Source organism: Macaca nemestrina, chromosome 15 (genome assembly GCF_043159975.1).
Source record: "Macaca nemestrina isolate mMacNem1 chromosome 15, mMacNem.hap1, whole genome shotgun sequence".
NCBI lineage: Eukaryota > Metazoa > Chordata > Mammalia > Primates > Cercopithecidae > Macaca > Macaca nemestrina.
In genome coordinates, this window is record NC_092139.1 from 32,555,217 (window position 1) to 32,573,779 (window position 18,563).

General features: G+C 44.6%; 1 protein-coding gene across 3 annotated transcripts in view; it reads right to left on the reverse strand.

Moving 5' to 3' along the window:
* Positions 1-806: 806 nt before the first annotated feature.
* The window catches only part of LOC105496186 (kinesin family member 3B), a 57,441-nt gene continuing 39,684 nt past the window's right edge, over positions 807-18,563 (reverse strand). For all 3 annotated transcript variants that reach the window (XM_011766344.3, XM_011766343.3, XM_071079530.1), the window contains exons 6-9: positions 7,597-7,710; positions 6,825-6,930; positions 4,137-4,315; positions 807-3,251 (exon numbers count right to left, since the gene is read on the reverse strand). In XM_011766344.3, the coding sequence (XP_011764646.1) occupies positions 3,155-3,251; positions 4,137-4,315; positions 6,825-6,930; positions 7,597-7,710 (496 nt within the window). In that variant the 3' untranslated portion in view covers positions 807-3,154. The remainder of the gene's footprint in view (positions 3,252-4,136; positions 4,316-6,824; positions 6,931-7,596; positions 7,711-18,563) is intronic.

Consider the following 18,563-nt stretch of genomic DNA (forward strand, 5'->3'; position numbering starts at 1 on the left):
AAACTTGGCAACGATTCTACATTCAGTGAGGGAGGACTTGTCAGAGTCAGACAGGAAAAGCAGAGAGCGGCCCACGCCTGAGCTGCAGCACTCTGGCGCCCTTGGTCATGGAGGTGTGGGTGGAGCAATTCAAGCAGCATGCAGGCATTAGACGGGAAATAATCCAGCGTTAGGTCAGTCTTAAGAAAGTGCTTCATGCCTATGATTTGTGGCCTTGGGTTCTGAATCCAGGGGTCTGAGAGACATGTGACTTTAAAATATGAAGCCAGATACATTCTCCAGATCAGAATAAAAGGGGGTCTATTGGGGGTTGCACACACAGTCTCAAACTCCTTCTCCTGATGGCCATCTTAGATCCTGTTAGACTTGCTTTCTGGCTTTGCTAGCTGCTTCTGGCATAAAGGCCCTTAGATGGCTCAGAACATTCTAGGTACGATTAGAGACATGAAAACCTGGTCCCTCAGTGGGCTTGGTAGGTCCTCTACATATTTGGCTCAATGCAGAACCCAAAGCAGCAGCTTTCTGGTGGCAGCACAACATTCTACAATCTGCTCTATTCAAATATTTATCGGATCCATTTTTAGAGAAGAAAAGCACCAGAGACTGCTTGGAAAGGGACAGCTTCATTTCCAACTAAGTCTTCTTTTCTTTTGTTTCCACAGACCACCACATAAACACAGCTGGGTACAAGACAGGCCTGTCAACTTGTCTGTCTTCTCTTAGAAAAGTTCTATGTGTCACTTAACCACCCTTGGTCAGAAGAGTCACCTCGAGATACCAGTATTAACGTATAGGGTTATCTGCAGTTTTCTTTCTCTTTTTTTTTTTTTTTTTTTTTGAGGCAGAGTCTCAGTGTTGCCCAGGTTGGAGTGCAGTGGTGTGATCTCGACTCACTGCAACCTCCACCTCCCAGGTTCAAGTGATTCTCTTGCCTCAGCCTCCCGAGTAGCTAGGACTAGAGGCATGCACCACCACACCTGGCAAATTTTTGTATTTTTAGTAGAGATGGGGTTTCACCACGTTGGCCAGGCTGGTCTTGAAGTCCTAACTGCAGGTGATCCACCCACCTCGGCCTCCCAAAGTGCTAGGATTACAGGTGTGAGCCACCACACCCGGCCGGTTATCTGCAGTTTTCAATTCTCAGATTTGCTACATGAGTATTTTTAGCCTACAGAATTCAGATTAGCTTTGAGGAAATGTGGTGTGAGAGACACGTGTAACCAGCAGACAACCAGCATAGGCTACCCACCTTAGCGTTTTGTTCTTATTCAAACAGGCAAATTCTTAGTAAATAAGAAAGAAGCAAGGTTTGATCTCAAGAAAAGATGAGGGAAGGCTGAAAAGGGCCCTGGGTTCAGAAAGAAGGGTTACTAAAAAGGAGATAAGCCGCTGGACAACAGATCTCCATCTTGCAGAATGCTAAGACATTGCACTTAGTACCTCCTATTTCCCATGGGTTCTGATCCAGAAATGTGCCCTGGGAACTGAGCAGCTGAGTTAAAATATAACTCAAGGCCCACCTGAGTCGCCACCTTCCTGAAGCACCGTGCCAGCAAGGTGCACCAGTGTGGCAGACCTGGAGACTCATACTGTCCCCTCAGGCTTGGCTCGTGGACTCAGACACCCACATGGGAGTGCTTCCAGCCTGGATTAGTCATTCAATGGGCCTTTAATACAGACAGACAAAAGGCAACAACTGCACATTAGTGTATTTCTAAAATTGGGCAAGTTCTTGGTCTCTGTCTCTCTTACAGACACACATGGACACATTCACAGACCACAGGCACCATCGTGCTCTCACACCCACACACACTTATGAGCTTCTCTTGGGGAAAAATGAGTAATATTCACCTAATGACCAACATAAAATGAAGCTCTGAATCTCAATAATACAAGGAACTAAAACTTACAAACCAAACTACTAATATGTAAACGGGAATTCTGAACTCTCCTTTGAGCCTATTCAATCACGCAGCTACTCTTCACCAACATCTTAGGCTCTGCCTGGAGGGAGCCACAGTTCTAGGATTCGGTGAATTCTCTGCTGAAGGCAGGCAGGATTCCTTTGCTTCCATCTGTTATGTCTTCCCTACCCACTGCACTGAGTCTCATGTCTCCATCTCTGCATCTGCCTAGCTACTCTTCTGCTCTCTATACCAATATGGAACAAAACGGGGAATTCAAAAGTGCCACTATACAGCTCCTTCCCTCAACTCCAGCCCATCAGAGAAGGCAGAGCAAGCCTCCTTTCTCACACTAAACAGGCCCACTGCACAGCATGCTCTGGACACAGAGGATGGGCCCACACAAGGATGCTCAGAGTACGCGTGCATGGGAAAAAATGGTGACAAATGAAGAGTAAAGTGATATGGTGTATGGACATGGCACCAGCTTACAGACTTAGGTCTTCGACAGGATGGTCACGGTTTTGAGGTTTTAAAGAAGCTATTTCCCTAAATACTCCGAGGAGGCAAAGGGAATGTTATTTCTATTGCTCCCAACATTGAATCCTTCAGAAGCAGAAACTGGAAGAGATTTCCTCACTGGGCAGGCCCCAAAGGCAGATCCACTTCTTACTGAGGTGCATGGAGGCAAGACGGCTGATGGTGCCCACCTGGGGCCTGGATTCAAATGCGATTTCTCATTTCTCCCTACAAGAACAGGCACCTAGTCAAGTTCTAGGCTTTTCACTTTTCAATCTCACTGTCATTTTATCCCGAGGCTCCGAAGATGTGGTCCTGCTAAGGGGACTCCTGATTCTGCCCTATTGTTCAACAAGAAGGGAGCCCCATGTAAAGAACAGGCCGGAAAAGGAGAGAGGAGAGAAACGGAGGGCAAGGGAAGGGGGAGAAGAAGGCAAGGTGGAAGGAAGCAAGGTCACTGGTCATTCTCTTGCTTTCCACTTGGACTATCGCACTTTACCTTACCCATGCATTTCTGAGATGCTAATTAAAAGATGTTTCCCAGAGGGGCTGAGTGCCAGATTAGGAACAGCACGTTTGACCAGATTAAGCTGGTTGATCTGCAAAGAGGCCATCACTTCTCCTCAGGGGAATGGTTCTGAGTCTGGGCCGAGTCCTCTCTGCAGCTTTTTGCTAGTCTCTTCTCTCAGAAGGCAAATGCTGTTTCCGCCCTGGGAGAGGAGGAGCTGGCTTTACTTTGGAACCAGCCCCCGAGACTGTGGATAAAGCTGAGATGCAGGGGTTCCTGAGGAAGAGGAGGAGGATCCCGACTTCCTTCCACTTTTAGGCCTGCAAAAGTCAAACACGTGTTTATATTACATGTCCCCATCTCTGTCCCTGACACATCAGATGTCATTAACATTTCATTTCAGGCCATTCTTCAATGGCCTAAAAATGATGATACGTTCAACTGTAAAACCACTAGACTGGCACAGCCTGAACCTTGGGGCATGGCCAAAATGGCCTCAGAACAGAGGTGTGGAATATGAGAGAAGAGATTCTGATGCTTAGCAGTTGTTCTTCCTTTAAAACCAAAGCTTGATTGGTAACAAAAATTAAATTTGCAGGTAGAACTTCTTCCATTTTGGTTCTGCACCCAATTGTTTTCCTAAAACTTCTAATCCAGAATGTAATAAGACAGAATTACCACTTTTGCACCAAATGGGTGAGATAAACTTAGCATGGAGGCCCAGAGCCTGGGTTATGGATCTGGATTACCTATTTTTGAATTATCGCTTTCGCCCTTACTTGCTGGGTTTCCTTGGAGATGGATACTTTCTCAAATTCTCTACGTTTCAGTTTTCCTGTCTATAAAATGGGACTGATTATAAAATTTACCTTATAAGTTTTTACAGGAAATCATTAAGAGAATGTTTGTAAAGCACTTAGAACTACCGGACACCTCGTGAGAACTGAAAAACTGACTGCTCTTTCACCAGAACACATTCACCTTATAGTAAGGGACTGGGGACATTAGGTATTCTGGTATTCAGTATACCTGGCATAGTGTCTCAACTATAAATATTTGTAGAATAAATAAGTAAACATAGGAGTAATATGGCAACATTTTCTAGTGTGTTCTGCAAAGTATTCCATGATAAACAAGCATTCTTGCTTTGGTTTGTCCTTATTCAAACATGTTCTGTTTAAACACACATCAACAAAGCCACTCACCTGGCCTTGGATTTCTTATTTGCAGTGCTTTCAAAGGATGATGCATCCACCTGTATCTCATCTTCATCCTGCAGAGCCGCATCCAATGCAGCCTGAACCTTGGGGGCAATGGCTGGACCCTCATAGTCTCTGGTGGTCCGGCTAGGCATGTCCAGCTCTAACAGCACAATGTTTTCTGCCTGCAGAAGCAGAGCCATCACCAGCTAGGTTAGCCTCCAACTGGACACAGGCAGTACAAGCAATCGAGGGCCCCTCCAAGAACAGACGTGCAAACTGCTTGTTATTCAGGGCCTACCAAGAAAGTGCCTGCCTAAAAGAAGTGATGCAGTTTTACAATGCTAACCCCACCTAATTTTTTGCTTTTGCTTTCTTTCTTTTAAAGAACTCAAAGCCCGGAAGAATGGCACCCAAAGAGCTAACTAATCGTAATCTTCTGTTTGGCTCTGGCTGCCAAGAGAGATTCAGAAACATTTAAAATATTTCAAGTGAAAATCTTTCACTATAAAAATAATACAAGTTCCCTATTGATAGTTATAAATTGATAGTTATAAAATACAGATGAGCAAAAAGAAAAAAATATTGGCCGGGCGCGGTGGCTCAAGCCTGTAATCCCAGCACTTTGGGAGGCCGAGACAGGCGGATCACAAGGTCAGGAGATCGAGACCATCCTGGCTAACCCGGTGAAACCCCGTCTCTACTAAAAAATACAAAAAACTAGCCGGGCGAGGTGGCGGGCGCCTGTAGTCCCAGCTACTCCGGAGGCTGAGGCAGGAGAATGGTGTGAACCCGGGAGGCGGAGCTTGCAGTGAGCTGAAATCCGGCCACTGCACTCCAGCCTGGGTGACAGAGCGAGACTCCGTCTCAAAAAACAAAAAAACAAAAAAAAACAAAAAAAACAAAAGAAAAAAATATTGAGTGTGCTTCCACCAACCAGAGAAAAACAGTTTACATTTCGATATATTTCACACCAAATTTTATATTCACATATATACTTCTGTTACAAATTACTCTATAACTTAATACATTGTGTATCCTAGTTCAGCCACTTGCCACACTCCCTGACCTTTAAGCAACAGGACTGACTGCATAGAGGAGATGGGGAAGCTTAATTAGACAAAGCAGTCAAGTGCTGAGTACAATGCCCAGAACACAGCAAGTGCTCAGCTGGACATGGTCATCTCAGTGCTTCGGGAGGCCAAGGCAGGAGGATCACTTGAGCCTAGGAGTTTGAGGATACAGTGAACTATGATTGTGCTACAGTACTCCAGCTTGGGTGACACAGTAAGATCCTGCCTCAAAAAAAAAAAAAAAAAAAAAAAAAGGCCTGCGCGGTGGCTCACGCCTGTAATCCCAGCACTTTGGGAGGCCGAGGCAGGTGGATCACCTGCGGTCAGGAGTTCGAGAGCAGCCTGGCCAACATGGTGAAACCCTGTCTCTACTAAAAATACAAAAATTAGCTGGGCGTGTTGGCTGGCACATGCCTGTAATCCCAGTCCTTTGGGAGGCCAAGGCGGGTGGATCACCTGAGGTCAGGCATTCAAGACCAGCCTGGCCAACATGGTGAAACCCCGTCTCTACTAAAAATACAAAACTTGGCTGGGTGTTTCGGCATGTGCCTGTAATCCCAGCTACTAGGGAGGCTGAACCACCAGAATTGCTTGAATCCAGGAGACGGGCGTCGCAGTGAGCATAGATTGCACCACTGCACTCCAGCCTGGGCGACACAGTGAGATTCCATCTCAAAATAAATAAATTAATTTAATTTAACTAAAAAGTAGAGGCTCTCATGGCAGAGCTTCTATTTTTCTATTTTGGGGTCATAAAATAGTCCTCGATGTCCCTTTAAATGACTACATGACTGACACACATTTTGTGAGATGAAAGTACCTGAAGTTCTTTACGACAGGTCCATCTCCTGTCATTACATATCTGTGTTCTCTCCAGTCTTCCCACAGAGCCATTTTGAAGCTCATTGTTAATATTTACTGGCCATGACAGACAGGATGTTTGGACTCTTTCTCTAGTACTTTTTTTTTTTTTTTTGAGACGGAGTCTCGTTCTGCCAGCCAGGCTGGAGTGCAATGGCACAATCTTGGCTCACTGCAACCTCCGCCTCCTGCCTCCTGGGTTCAAGTGATTCTCCTGCCTCAGCCTCTCAAGTTGCTGGGATTACAGGTGCCTGCCACCATGCCCGGCTAATTTTTGTGTTTTTAGTAGAGATGGGGTTTCACCACGTTGGCCAGGCTGGTCTCAAACTCCTGACCTCAGGTGATCCACCTACCTCAGCCTCCCAAAGAGCTGGGATTACAGGCGTGAGCCACTGTGCTCAGCCTATTCGTTATTATTTTTATTATATTTACTTATTTATTTTTTGAGACAGGGTCTCACTCTGTCACCCAGGCTAGAGTGCAGTGGCATGATCTTAGCTCAATGCAGTCTCTGCCTCCTGGGCTCAGGTAATCCTCCCACCTCAGCCTCCCAAGTAGCAGGGACTACAGTCACACACCACCACATCTGGCTAATTTTTGTATTTTTAGCAGAGTTAGGGTTTCGCCACATTGTCCAGACTGGTCTCAAACTCCTGGGATCCACCAATCTGTCCACCTCGGCCTCCCAAACTGCTGGGGTTACAGGTGTGAGTCACTGTGCTTGGCTTATTTATTATTTGTTACAAAAGGATCTTCTCACCCTGTATCGGGCCTCTGGACGAATCATCATGGACATTCTCGCGTGCTGGCTCAATGGTCTCTTATATCCCACGGCTGAGACTGGCCGCTTCATCATCTGCTGGTTCCTGGAAATGAACTGCAGTGTTAAAGCCCTGGCTGGAGTCCTGAGGAACCAGAACTCGAAGACTCTGATAGAATCTGAAGCAAGCATCTCCCTGGACTGCGGGCTGACATAAGTGGGACGAGAACTGCTTCTGTTTTCTGCTTGAGCTGCTTTCTGATTCAGAGCATCATGCATCTTTTAAGCCAGAAGGAATTTTAATCATCGCCCAGTTCTTAGACGGCATTCACAAAGCATAGCTGTCAATACCCCCCACCTCTGCATCCCTGCCAGGTGTCTCCCATCTTTCCAGCAGGACCCAGACTTAGAGTGAGAATCCTTCTCAATACTGTGGGTCAGAATGACACACAAAGACAACAGCTCTGAATTGCTCCTCCTGTGACCTAGCGTAGTTCACTTCACAGCTGGAGAAACAGAAATGCAGGAACTTTGGAAAGGTCACTTGCTCACTCACTAGTGACAAAGTCTCCTAATTCCTAAAACCACACTCATCATCACTTTTACCTGGTGGATCTATGGCAGCTACAAAATCAGAAATGCAGTGGGTTTTGAGTTTAAAGAAGCCAAACTGTGTTCTTACCAAACCCCTTTGTTGACTGGAGGGGTCTTGTTATCACTCATTCTTTTCCCCTCATACTTGAAAATATACTTAAAGTTAATAGTGACTTACTCCAGTCTGGTTATAGGATGTAGTTTCCAATGATCTTCCTCTTCATCAAAGAAGGCTCTATTCATAATTTTACTTTTTTCTTCCAGAGGGATAAAGTTTTCTATAATCAGATGCCTATAAGAGCACACATAACAGGTGAAAACAGACACAGAATACATATGAAGTGTCAGCTATCTGGTCTCATGCATGGTGAATAATTAGGTAAGAGTCAAGGCACACAGCAAACATTTACTCAGCAGGTACTATGGGCCTAACATCATACAAAGAGCTGAGATACAGACACAAATGACATCTGGTTCCTGCCTGAAACAAAGGGTAATGGTGCAGCCCTGTTAGGTATAATAGGTACTGACAGCGGTCTGTCTTAGAAATATGGAGAGGTCACTTCTGCCTGGGAAGGGGCAGGATGTGAACAGGCTCAAGAGGGAGGTGATGCCTGGGCTATACTGGAGTGAACATTTGCTACCTGAAGTATCTTTTAGAGGGCCACTGGTGGTGCTAACGAAGGTCATTAACCTCCAAAATGCCAAAAACAGAATAAATTAAACTGCCTTACTCCAATCCCATGGCTTGTTGTCCAAGCTGGAAAATTTCCCATTCTAACTGACCAGGATAAAAAGCAGGACTGAGTGGATTTCAGCCCCTGAGAGCACTGAGAATGAAGACCATTCCTACGAACAGTCTCTGCCTGACAAGTGCCCAGGAAACACATCAAACAAGGAAACTGGAACCCACTAGTGGTGTCTCTCTATGGTGATGATTGTCTCCCATTACATCTCTGCCTTTACTCTTCTAAAGCCTCAGGACAAAACAATGCCAAAAGGAAATGAACATGGAAGGGACACAGAGCAAACAGCACAGAGGTAGAGGGTACTGTGGGAAACAGGTTGACTCACTGTTTACTCAAAAGATATAAAAAGAGATATAGGCCGGGCACAGTGGCTCACGCCTGTAATCCTAGCACTTTGGGAGGCTGAGGCAGTGGATCGCCTGAGGTCAGGAGTTCGAGACCAGCCTGGCCAACATGGCAAAACCCCGTCTCTACTAAAAATATAAAACTTAGCTGGGCATGGTGGCGGGTACCTATAATCCCAGCTACTCAGGAGGCTGAGGCAGGAGAATTGCTTGAATCCGGGGGGCAGAAGTTGCAGTGAGCCGAGATCATGCCAAAGAGCACCAAATAAGCCTGGGCCAAAGAGCAAAACTCTTTGTCTCAAAAAAAAAAAAAAAAAAGAGAGAGAGATAATAATGAAAATAGACTCCTTAGAAAAAACAATATTTTGGGGAGCTAAAATTTTCTCTTTATTTTGACATTTCAGAAATATTTTTTATAACACATATTTGGCTTTCTTCTGGTTATAATGATCCTATTTACTCATTAGAAAATGTAAAAAACAGGTTGGGCCCAGTGGCTTACACCTGTAATCCCAGTGCTTTGGGAGGCTGAGGCAGGCAGATCACCTAAGGTCAGGAGTTCGAGAACAGCCTGATAAACATGATGAAACCCTGTCTCTACTAAAAATATAAAAATTAGCCATGTGTGGTTGACCTGCACCTGTAATCCCAGCTACTTGGGAGGCTGAGGCATGAAATGCACTTGAACGGCCGGGTGCGGTGGCTCAAGCCTGTAATCCCAGCACTTTGGGAGGCCGAGATGGGTGGATCACGAGGTCAGGAGATCGAGACCATCCTGGCTAACACACTGAAACCCCGTCTCTACTAAAAAATACAAAAAACTAGCCGGGCGAGGTGGCGGGCGCCTGTAGTCCCAGCTAATCAGGAGGCTGAGGCAGGAGAATGGCGTAAACCCGGGAGGCGGAGCTTGCAGTGAGCCGAGATCGCGCCACTGCACTCCAGCCTGGGCGACAGAGCGAGACTCCGTCTCAAAAAAAAAAAAAAAAAAAAAAAAAAAAAGAAATGCACTTGAACCTGGGAGGCAGAGGTTTCACTGAGCCAAGATTGCACCACTGCACTCCAACCTGGGCAACAGAGCAATACTCTGTCTCAAAAAACAACAACAAAAAGAAAATGTAAAAAACATAATCACCCACAATTTCACTATCCAGAGATAACTATTATTATTTTGGTATATTTTGTCCTGATCTTTTTCTAGATGTACATACCTACAAAGAGGACAGACCGACACACACATTTAATTAATTAATTAGTTTTTCTGGAGACAGAGTCTCACTCTGTCACCCAGGCTGGAGTAAAGTGGCACAATCTCAGTTCACTGCAACCTTTGTCTCCCAGGTTCAAGCGATTCTCGTACCTCAGCCCCTGGAGTAGCTGAGACTATAGGCACATGCCACCATGCTCAGCTAATTTTTTTGTATTTTAGTAGAGACAGGGTTTCATTATGTTGCCAGGCTGGTCTTGAACTCCTGAGCTCAGGCAAGTAGCCCACCTCAGCCTCCAAAAGTGCTGGGATTATAGGTGTGCACCACCGCACCTTGCCCACATTTAATTTTTTTTTTTTTTTGAGACAGAGTCTTGCTCTGTCGCGCAGGCTGGAGTGCAGTGGCCGGATCTCAGCTCACTGCAAGCTCCGCCTCCCGGGTTTACGCCATTCTCCTGCCTCAGCCTCCTGAGTAGCTGGGACTACAGGCTCCCACCACCTCGCCCTGCTAGTTTTTTGTATTTTTAGTAGAGACAGGGTTTCACCGTGTTAGCCAGGATGGTCTCGATCTCCTGACCTCATGATCCGCCCGTCTCGGCCTACCAAAGTGCTGGGATTACAGGCTTGAGCCACCGCACCCTGTGCAAACATTTAATTTTAAGGGCTCTTTTCCCAATTTAAAATTTGGTCATTAAAAGAATCCCTTTGGGCCGGGCGAGGTGGCTCAAGCCTGTAATCCCAGCACTTTGGGAGGCTGAGACGGGCAGATCACGAGGTCAGGAGATCGAGACCATCCTGGCTAACACGGTGAAACCCCGTCTCTACTAAAAAAATACAAAAAACTAGCCGGGCGAGGTGGCTACCGCCTACAGTCCCAGCGACTCGGGAGGCTGAGGCAGGAGAATGGCATAAACCCGGGAAGCGGAGCTTGCAGTGAGCTGAGATCCGGCCACAGCACTCCAGCCTGGGCGACAGAGCGAGACTCTGTCTCAAAAAAAAAAAAAAAAAAAAAAAAATCCCTTTGAAAAGTTCTTCTTTGGCCAGGCATGGTCATTTTGTAATCCCACTAATGAAATAATAGATCCAGACAAAGAGATCATCTGTTGGCTGAAACCATTAGCTCCACATTTCTCAGGCCAGGCTGCACATTAATATTACCTCCAGAGTTTTGAAAAATATCTTGCCCAGACCTCATGAGAGACCAAGAGTTCTCAAAGTGCATTCACCAAACCAGCAGAAGCAATACCTGGAAACTATTAGAAATGAAAATTCTCAGGCCCTGCCGCAGCCTTGCTGAATCAGACTCTGGGTGTGACACCCATCAATCTGTGTTTAACAATCCCTTCAGGTAATTCTGATGCCTGCTAAAGTTTAAGGACTACTGCCCTAGGCCAATTAAATCAGAATCTCTGAGGTGAGGCTTAGACATCACTAACTTTTAAAACTTCTCAGTTTGTAGCCAAGGTTGGGAACCCGTGCTTCAGAGACAGTTTTCAGTTAAAGCGAAATAAAGGGGATAGAGATGCAAGTTAACTGACACCATGAAGAAAGAGACCAACAAATCCAGAATGTGGTATATTTTTCTTTCTTTTCTTTCCTTTTGAGTTGGTGTCTCACTCGGTCACCTAGAATGGAGTGTAGTGGCATAATCTTGGCTCACTGCAGCCTTGAATTCCTGGGCTCAAGCAATCCTCCTGCCTCAGCTTCCCAAGTAGCTGGAACTACAGGCACAAGGCACCACTCCCACCTACAATGTGGGAATTTCTACAGGCTATCCGACTCACTCTTTTCAACAAGTCAACTATGAAAAATATGTGTGTGCGCGTGTGTGTGTGTGTGTATATATACACTTGTGCCCCAGCGGGAGTGCAGTGGTGCAATCTTGGCTCACTGCAACCTCCGCCTTCCAGGTTCAAGCGATTTTCCTGCCTCAGCCTCCCGAGTAGCTGAGATTACAGGGGCCCGCCACCACACCTGGCTAATTTTTGTATTTTCAGTAGAGATGGGGAATTCACCATCTTGGCCAGGCTGGTCTTGAACTCCTGACCTCATGTTCCACCCGCCTCAGCCTCTCAAAGTGCTGGGATTACAGGTATGAGCCACCATGCTCGACTGAAAAATATTTTTTAAAATAAAAAGAATTGGCTGGGCGTGGTGGCTCATGCCTGTAATTCCAGCACCTTGGGAGGCCAAGGTGGGCAGATCACAAGGTCAAGAGATTGAGACAATCCTGGCCAACACGGTGAAACCCCGTCTCTGTTAAAACTACAAAAATTAGCTGGGCATGGTGGCATGTACCTGTAGTCCCAACTACTCGGGAGGCTGAGGCAGGAAAATCACTTGAACCCAGGAGGCGGAGTTTGTAGTGAGCTGAGACTGCGCCACTGCACTCCAGCCTGGCGACAGAGTGAGACTCTGTCTTCAATAAATAAATAAATAAATAAAATAAAAAATAAAAAGAATTGCCTCAGATTAAAATAAGTCTAAGAGACTTAATAACCAAATGTAACATGTAGTTCTAATATGTAGCTCCTAATATGAGCAAACCAAGAAAATCTGAATGTGGATTGGGTACTAGAAAATACTAAGAAACTTAATTTTTTTAGGTGTAAAAATATCATTGTGTAGACAAAAAGCAATTATATATACACATATAATTTTTTTTTTTTTTGAGACAGATTATTGCTCTGTCACCCAGGCTGCAGTGCAATCGCACAATCTCGGCTCTCTGCATTCTCTGCCTCTAGGGTTCAAACGATTCTCTTGCCTCAACCTCCCGAGTAGCTGGGATTATAGGCACCCGCCACCACGCCTGGCTAATTTCTGTATTTTTGTAGAGACACGGTTTCACCATGTTGGCCAAGCTGGTCTCGAACTCCTGACTTCAGGTGATCCGTCCACCTTGGCCTCCCAAAGTGATGAGATTACAGATGTGAGCAACCATGCCCAGCAGATATTTTTATATACTAGTAATTAATATTCCAAAAACAAAATTAAGAAAACAATGTCATATACAATAGCACCCAAAAAACCCTTAGGTATAAATTTAACAAAAGTGTAAGATTTATTTATTTATTTATTTATTTATTTATTTATTTTTTTTTTTTTTGAGACGGAGTCTCGCTCTGTCACCCAGGCTGGAGTGCAGTGGCCGGATCTCAGCTCACTGCAAGCTCCTCCTCCCGGGTTCACGCCATTCTCCTGCCTCAGCCTCCCGAGTAGCTGGGACTACAGGCGCCTGCCACCTCGCCCGGCTAAGTTTTTGTATTTTTAGTAGAGACGGGGTTTCACTGTGTTACCCAGGATGGTCTCGATCTCCTGACCTCGTGATCCGCCCGTCTCGGCCTCCCAAAAAAAGTGTAAGATTTATACACTGAAAACTACAAAACATTCTTGAGAAAAATTAAAGAAATAATAAATAAATGGAAATATATCTCATGTTCATGGATCTGAATACTTAATACTGTTAAGATGACAATATTGCCCAAATTGATCTACAGATTCAATACGATCAATATCAAAATCCCAGTTGGCTTTGTTTGCAGAAATTGACAAGCTGACTTTAAAACGTAGAGGCATACCTCATGTATATTGTGGGTTTGGTTCCAGACTACTGCAATAAAGTAAGTATCACAATAAAGCAAGTAACACAAGTTTTTGGTTTCCCAGTGCATATAAAAGTTATGCTGGCCGGGCGCGGTGGCTCAAGCCTGTAATCCCAGCACTTTGGGAGGCCGAGGCGGGCGGATCACAAGGTCAGGAGATCGAGACCACAGTGAAACCCCGTCTCTACTAAAAATACAAAAAATTAGCCGGGCGCGGTGGCGGGCGCCTGTAGTCCCAGCTACTCAGGAGGCTGAGGCAGGAGAATGGCGGGAACCCGGGAGGCGGAGCTTGCAGTGAGCCGAGATCGCGCCACTGCACTCCAGCCTGGGCAACAGCGTGAGACTCCGTCTCAAAAAAAAAAAAAAAAAAGTTATGCTTACACTATACTATAGTCTATTAAATGTATAATACCATTTTGTCTAAAAAAAGTACAGACTTTAAAAATACTTTATTGCTAATAAATGCTTACACAGAGACATGAAGTGAGCATATGCTGTTGAAAAAATGGTGCCAACAGACTTGCTCTATGCAGGGTTTCCACAAACCTTCAATTTGTAGAAAATGTAATATCTGTGAATTATAACAAAGCAGAGTGCAGTAAAACAAAGTATGCCTGAATACGGAAATGCAAGGGACCCTAAACAGCCAAAACACTCTTGAAAAAGAACAAGGTTGGAGGACTCACACTTACTGATTTCAAAACTTAACTACAAAGCTACAGTAATTTAGACAGAATGGTACTAGCATGAGGATAGATACATAGACCAAAGCAACAGTATTGAAAGTCCAGAAGTAAATGCTTAATTATGGTCAACTGACATTCTTTCTTTTTTTTGAGACAGAGTCTCGCTCTGTGGCCCAGGCTGGAGTGCAGTGGCGCGATCTCGGCTCACTGCAACCTCCGCCTCCCGGGTTGGAGCAATTCTTCTGCCTCAGCCTCCCAAGTAGCTGGGACTACAGGGGTGCGCCACCACGCCTGGCTAATTTTTACATTTCTAGTAGAGACAGGGTTTCACCATATTGGCCAGGGTGATCTTGAACTCTTGACCTCAGGTGATCTGCCCACCTCAGCCTCCCAAATACTGGGATTACAAGCATGAGCTATCACGCCCAGCCCTGACTTTCAATAAGTATGCCAAGACAATGAAATGGGGAGAGAAGAGCCCTTTCAACAAATGGTACTGGAACAACTAGATATCTGCATCCAAAACACTGCACTTGAAACCCTACCTCACACCATACACAGAAATTAACTCAAATGGATCACAGACCTAAATGTGAGACCTAAAACTATAAGCCTCTTAGAGGATCTAAGAGAATGAAACATATGTCCACAAAAAAACTTTAATATGAATGTTCATAGCAACATTATTCATAACACCCAAAAGTAGAAATAATCCAAATGTCCATCCAATAATGAATGGGATAAATAAAATGTGGTATATTTATACAATAGAATATTATTTGGCCATAAAAAATGAATAAAGTATTAATACATGCTACAACATGGAAGACTGTTGAAAACATTATACTAGCCTTGGCAACAAAGCAAGACCCATCCTCATGAAAAAATTTTTAAAAATTAGCCAGGTGTGCTACCATGCAACTGAAGTCCTAGCTACTCAGGAGGCTCAAGCAGGAAGATCACTTGAACCCAAGAGGTCAAGGCTGTGAGCTATGATGGCACCACTGCACTCCAGTCTGGTTGACAGAGGAAAGCCTTATCATTTAAAACAGAAAAAAAAAAACAACAAAACACACACACACACACACACACAAAGAAAGCAGTCACAAAAGGCCACATTATTCCAACATTATTTCATTTATAAACTTATATGAAAGGTCCAGAAAAGGCAAATCTGGATATAATACCAAAAGTACAATAAACAAAAGAAAATACAATTAAATTGGGCTATATCACAATGGAAATCTTTTGTGCTATAAGTAATACCATCAAGAAAGTTTAAAAACAACTCAGAAAAACAGAAAGTACCTTCAAATCATGAATCTGGTGAAGGAGTAGTATTCATAATATATTAATATAAAGAACTTTTTTTTTTTTTTTTTTTTGAGACGGAGTCTGGCTCTGTTGCCCAGGCTGGAGTGCAGTGGCCGGATCTCAGCTCACTGCAAGCCCCGCCTCCTGGGTTCACGCCATTCTCCTGCCTCAGCCTCCCGAGTAGCTGGGACTACAGGCGCCTGCCACCTCGCCCGGCTAATTTTTTTTTGTATTTTAGAGTAGAGACGGGGTTTCAGTGTGTTAGCCAGGATGGTCTCGATCTCCTGACCTCGTGATCTGCCCGTCTCGGCCTCCCGAAGTGCTGGGATTACAGGCTTGAGCCACCGTGCCCGGCCTTAATATAAAGAACTCTTAAAACTCAGCCGGGTACAGTGGCTCATGCCTATAATCCCAGCACTTTGGGAGGCTGAGGCGGGTAGATCACCTGAGGTCAGGAGTTCGAGACCAGCCTGGCCAACATGGTGAAACCCCGTCTCTACTAAAAATACAAAAATTAGCTGGGCATGGTGGCACACGCCTACAGTCCCAGCTATTCGGGAGGCTGAGGCAGGAGAATCATTTGAACCTGGGAAGCGGAGGCTGCAGTGAGCTAAGATCACGCCATTGCACTCCAGCCTGGGTGACAGACCCAGACTCTGTCTCAAAAAAAAAAAAAAAAAAGTCTTAAAACTTAATTATTGGCTGGGAGTGGTGGCTCATGCCTGTAATCTAAGCACTTTGGGATGCCAAGGTGGGTGGATCACCTGAGGTCAGGAGTTCAAGACCAGTCTGGGCAACATGGTGACACCCCATCTCTACTAAAAGTACAAAAATCAGCTTGGCACGGTGGCGAGTGCCTGTAATCCCAGCTATTCGGGAGGCTGAGGCACGAGAATCACTTGAACCCAGAAGGCAGAAGTTGCAATGAGTCAAGTTTGCACCATTGCACTCCAGCCTGGACGACAGAGCGAGACTCTATCTCAAAAAAAAAATTAAATAAAATAAAAAACAACCCCATTTTAAATGGGCAAAGGATTTGTATAGATATTTCTCCAAACACATACAAATGACCAACAAGCACGTGAAAGGATGCTCAACATCATTAGTCATCAGCGAATTGCACAAATCAAAACCATAATGAAGTACCACTTCACATCCATTAGGGTGTGTATGATAAAAAAGACAGGCAATAATAAGTATCGACAAGGATGTGGAGAAGCCGGGCATGGTGGCTCATACTTGTAATCCCAGCACTTTGGGAGGCTGAGTCAGGCAGACTGCTTGGGCCCAAGAGTTTGAGACCAGCCTGGGCAACATGGTGAAACCCCATCTCTACAAAAAACATAAAAATTAGCCAGGTGGGGTGGCATGCCCCTATAGTCCCAGCTATTCCAGAGATTGAGGTGGGAGGATCGCTTGAGTCCAGGAGGTGGAGGTTGCAGTGTGCTGAGATTGCACCACTGCACCCCAGCTTGGGCGACAGAACGAGACTGCCTCAAAGAAAAAAAAAAAAAAAAGGTGGAGAAATTGGTGGTAGAAATGTAAAATAGTGCAGTCACTGTGGAAAACAGTTTGGCATTCTCTCAAGAAGTTAAACACTGAGTTACCATACGACCCACCAATTCCACTCCTATGAATATATCCCAGAGAAATGAAAACACACATCCATACAAAACCTTATACAGGAATGCTTATAGAAGCATTATCCATAATAGTCAAAGACTGGAAATAATCTGAATGTATATAAACTGAAAAATAAATAAATATGTGGTCTATTCATACAGTACAATATTATTCAGTCATAATAAAGAACAATTGATGTTGGGACTATCAGATATCCGTTGATCCATGCTACAGCATGGATGATCCTTGAAAGTGTCATGCTAAGCAAAAGAAGCCAGGCACAAAAGGCCACACAGTGTGTGATTCCATTTATATGAGATGGCCAGAATAGGCAAAGCCAAAGAGACAGGAAGCAGATTAGTGATTACTTCGGGTTGGGAAAGGGGGTAATAAGGAGTGACTACTAATTGATAGAGTTTCTTTTAGAGGAGAGTGATAACAATGTTCTAAAATTAGATTGTAGTGGTGGTTTTACAGCCCTATGCATATATATGTTTTTTTAAAAATGCTCATTTGTACACTTTATCATTTTTTTAAATTTTTTTAGTTTTTTTTTTTTTTTAAAGGCAAGAATCTCGCTCTGTCTCCAGGCTTGAGTAAAGTGGTGTGATCTCAGCTCACTGCAACCTCTGCCTCCCAGGTTCCAGCGATTCTCCTGCCTCAATCTCCTGAGTAGCTAGGATTGCAGGTGCACACCACCACACCCGGCTGATTTTTGGATTTTTAGTACAGACAGGGTTTCACCATGTTGGCCAGGCTGGTCTTGAACTCCTGGCCTCAGGTGATCTACCCGCCTCGGCCTCCCAAATGCTGGGATTACAGGCAGGAGCCACCGTGCCCCACCTGATTTGTACACTTTAAATACGTGAATTGTATGGTATGTGAAGTATGTCTCAATTAAGCTTTTTTAAAAACAGTATTGTGGGCTGGGTGTGGTGGCTCACACCTATAATCCCAGTACTTTGGGAGGCTGAAACAGGAGGATTGCTTGAGCCTAGGAGTTTGAGATCAGCTTAGGCAACATAGAGAGACCCTATCTCTATGAATTTTTTTAAAAAATTAGTTGGGCATAGTGGCACACACCTGTAGTCCCAGCTATCCGGGAGGCTAAGGTGGGAGGATTGTTTAAGCCCACGAGTTACAGGCTGCCATGAACTGTGACTGTGCCACTGCACTCCAGCCTGGGTGACAGAGCAAGACCTTGTCTCAAAAAAAAAAAAAAAAAAACCACTGTGATCATATATATATATAAGTATGTAGGAGTAAGATAACATGAGGTAAGATTTGCTTTAAAATATTTTTGTGAAAGACAGATGGCAAAAGCTTGTTAATCCTTGAATCTGGGTGATGGGTACTTGGGTATTCATTATACCATTCAGAAAATTGTCACAATAAAAAGTCAAGTTAATAAAATATTCCCTCTTATCATTAGACAGATGTAAGACCAGAATCTTTAAAAGCTTCAAGAAGGTAGGGTTAGAAGGGAACCTGGAGATCACCTGGTGAAGTCATTCAGTTAACAGATGGGATCCAGGGATGGAAAGTTACTTTCTCAGGAATGAACAGAAAATGGGGTGGCAGGAGATGAGCTGGAGAAGGACCCTTTTCCTCAGGGCTGTT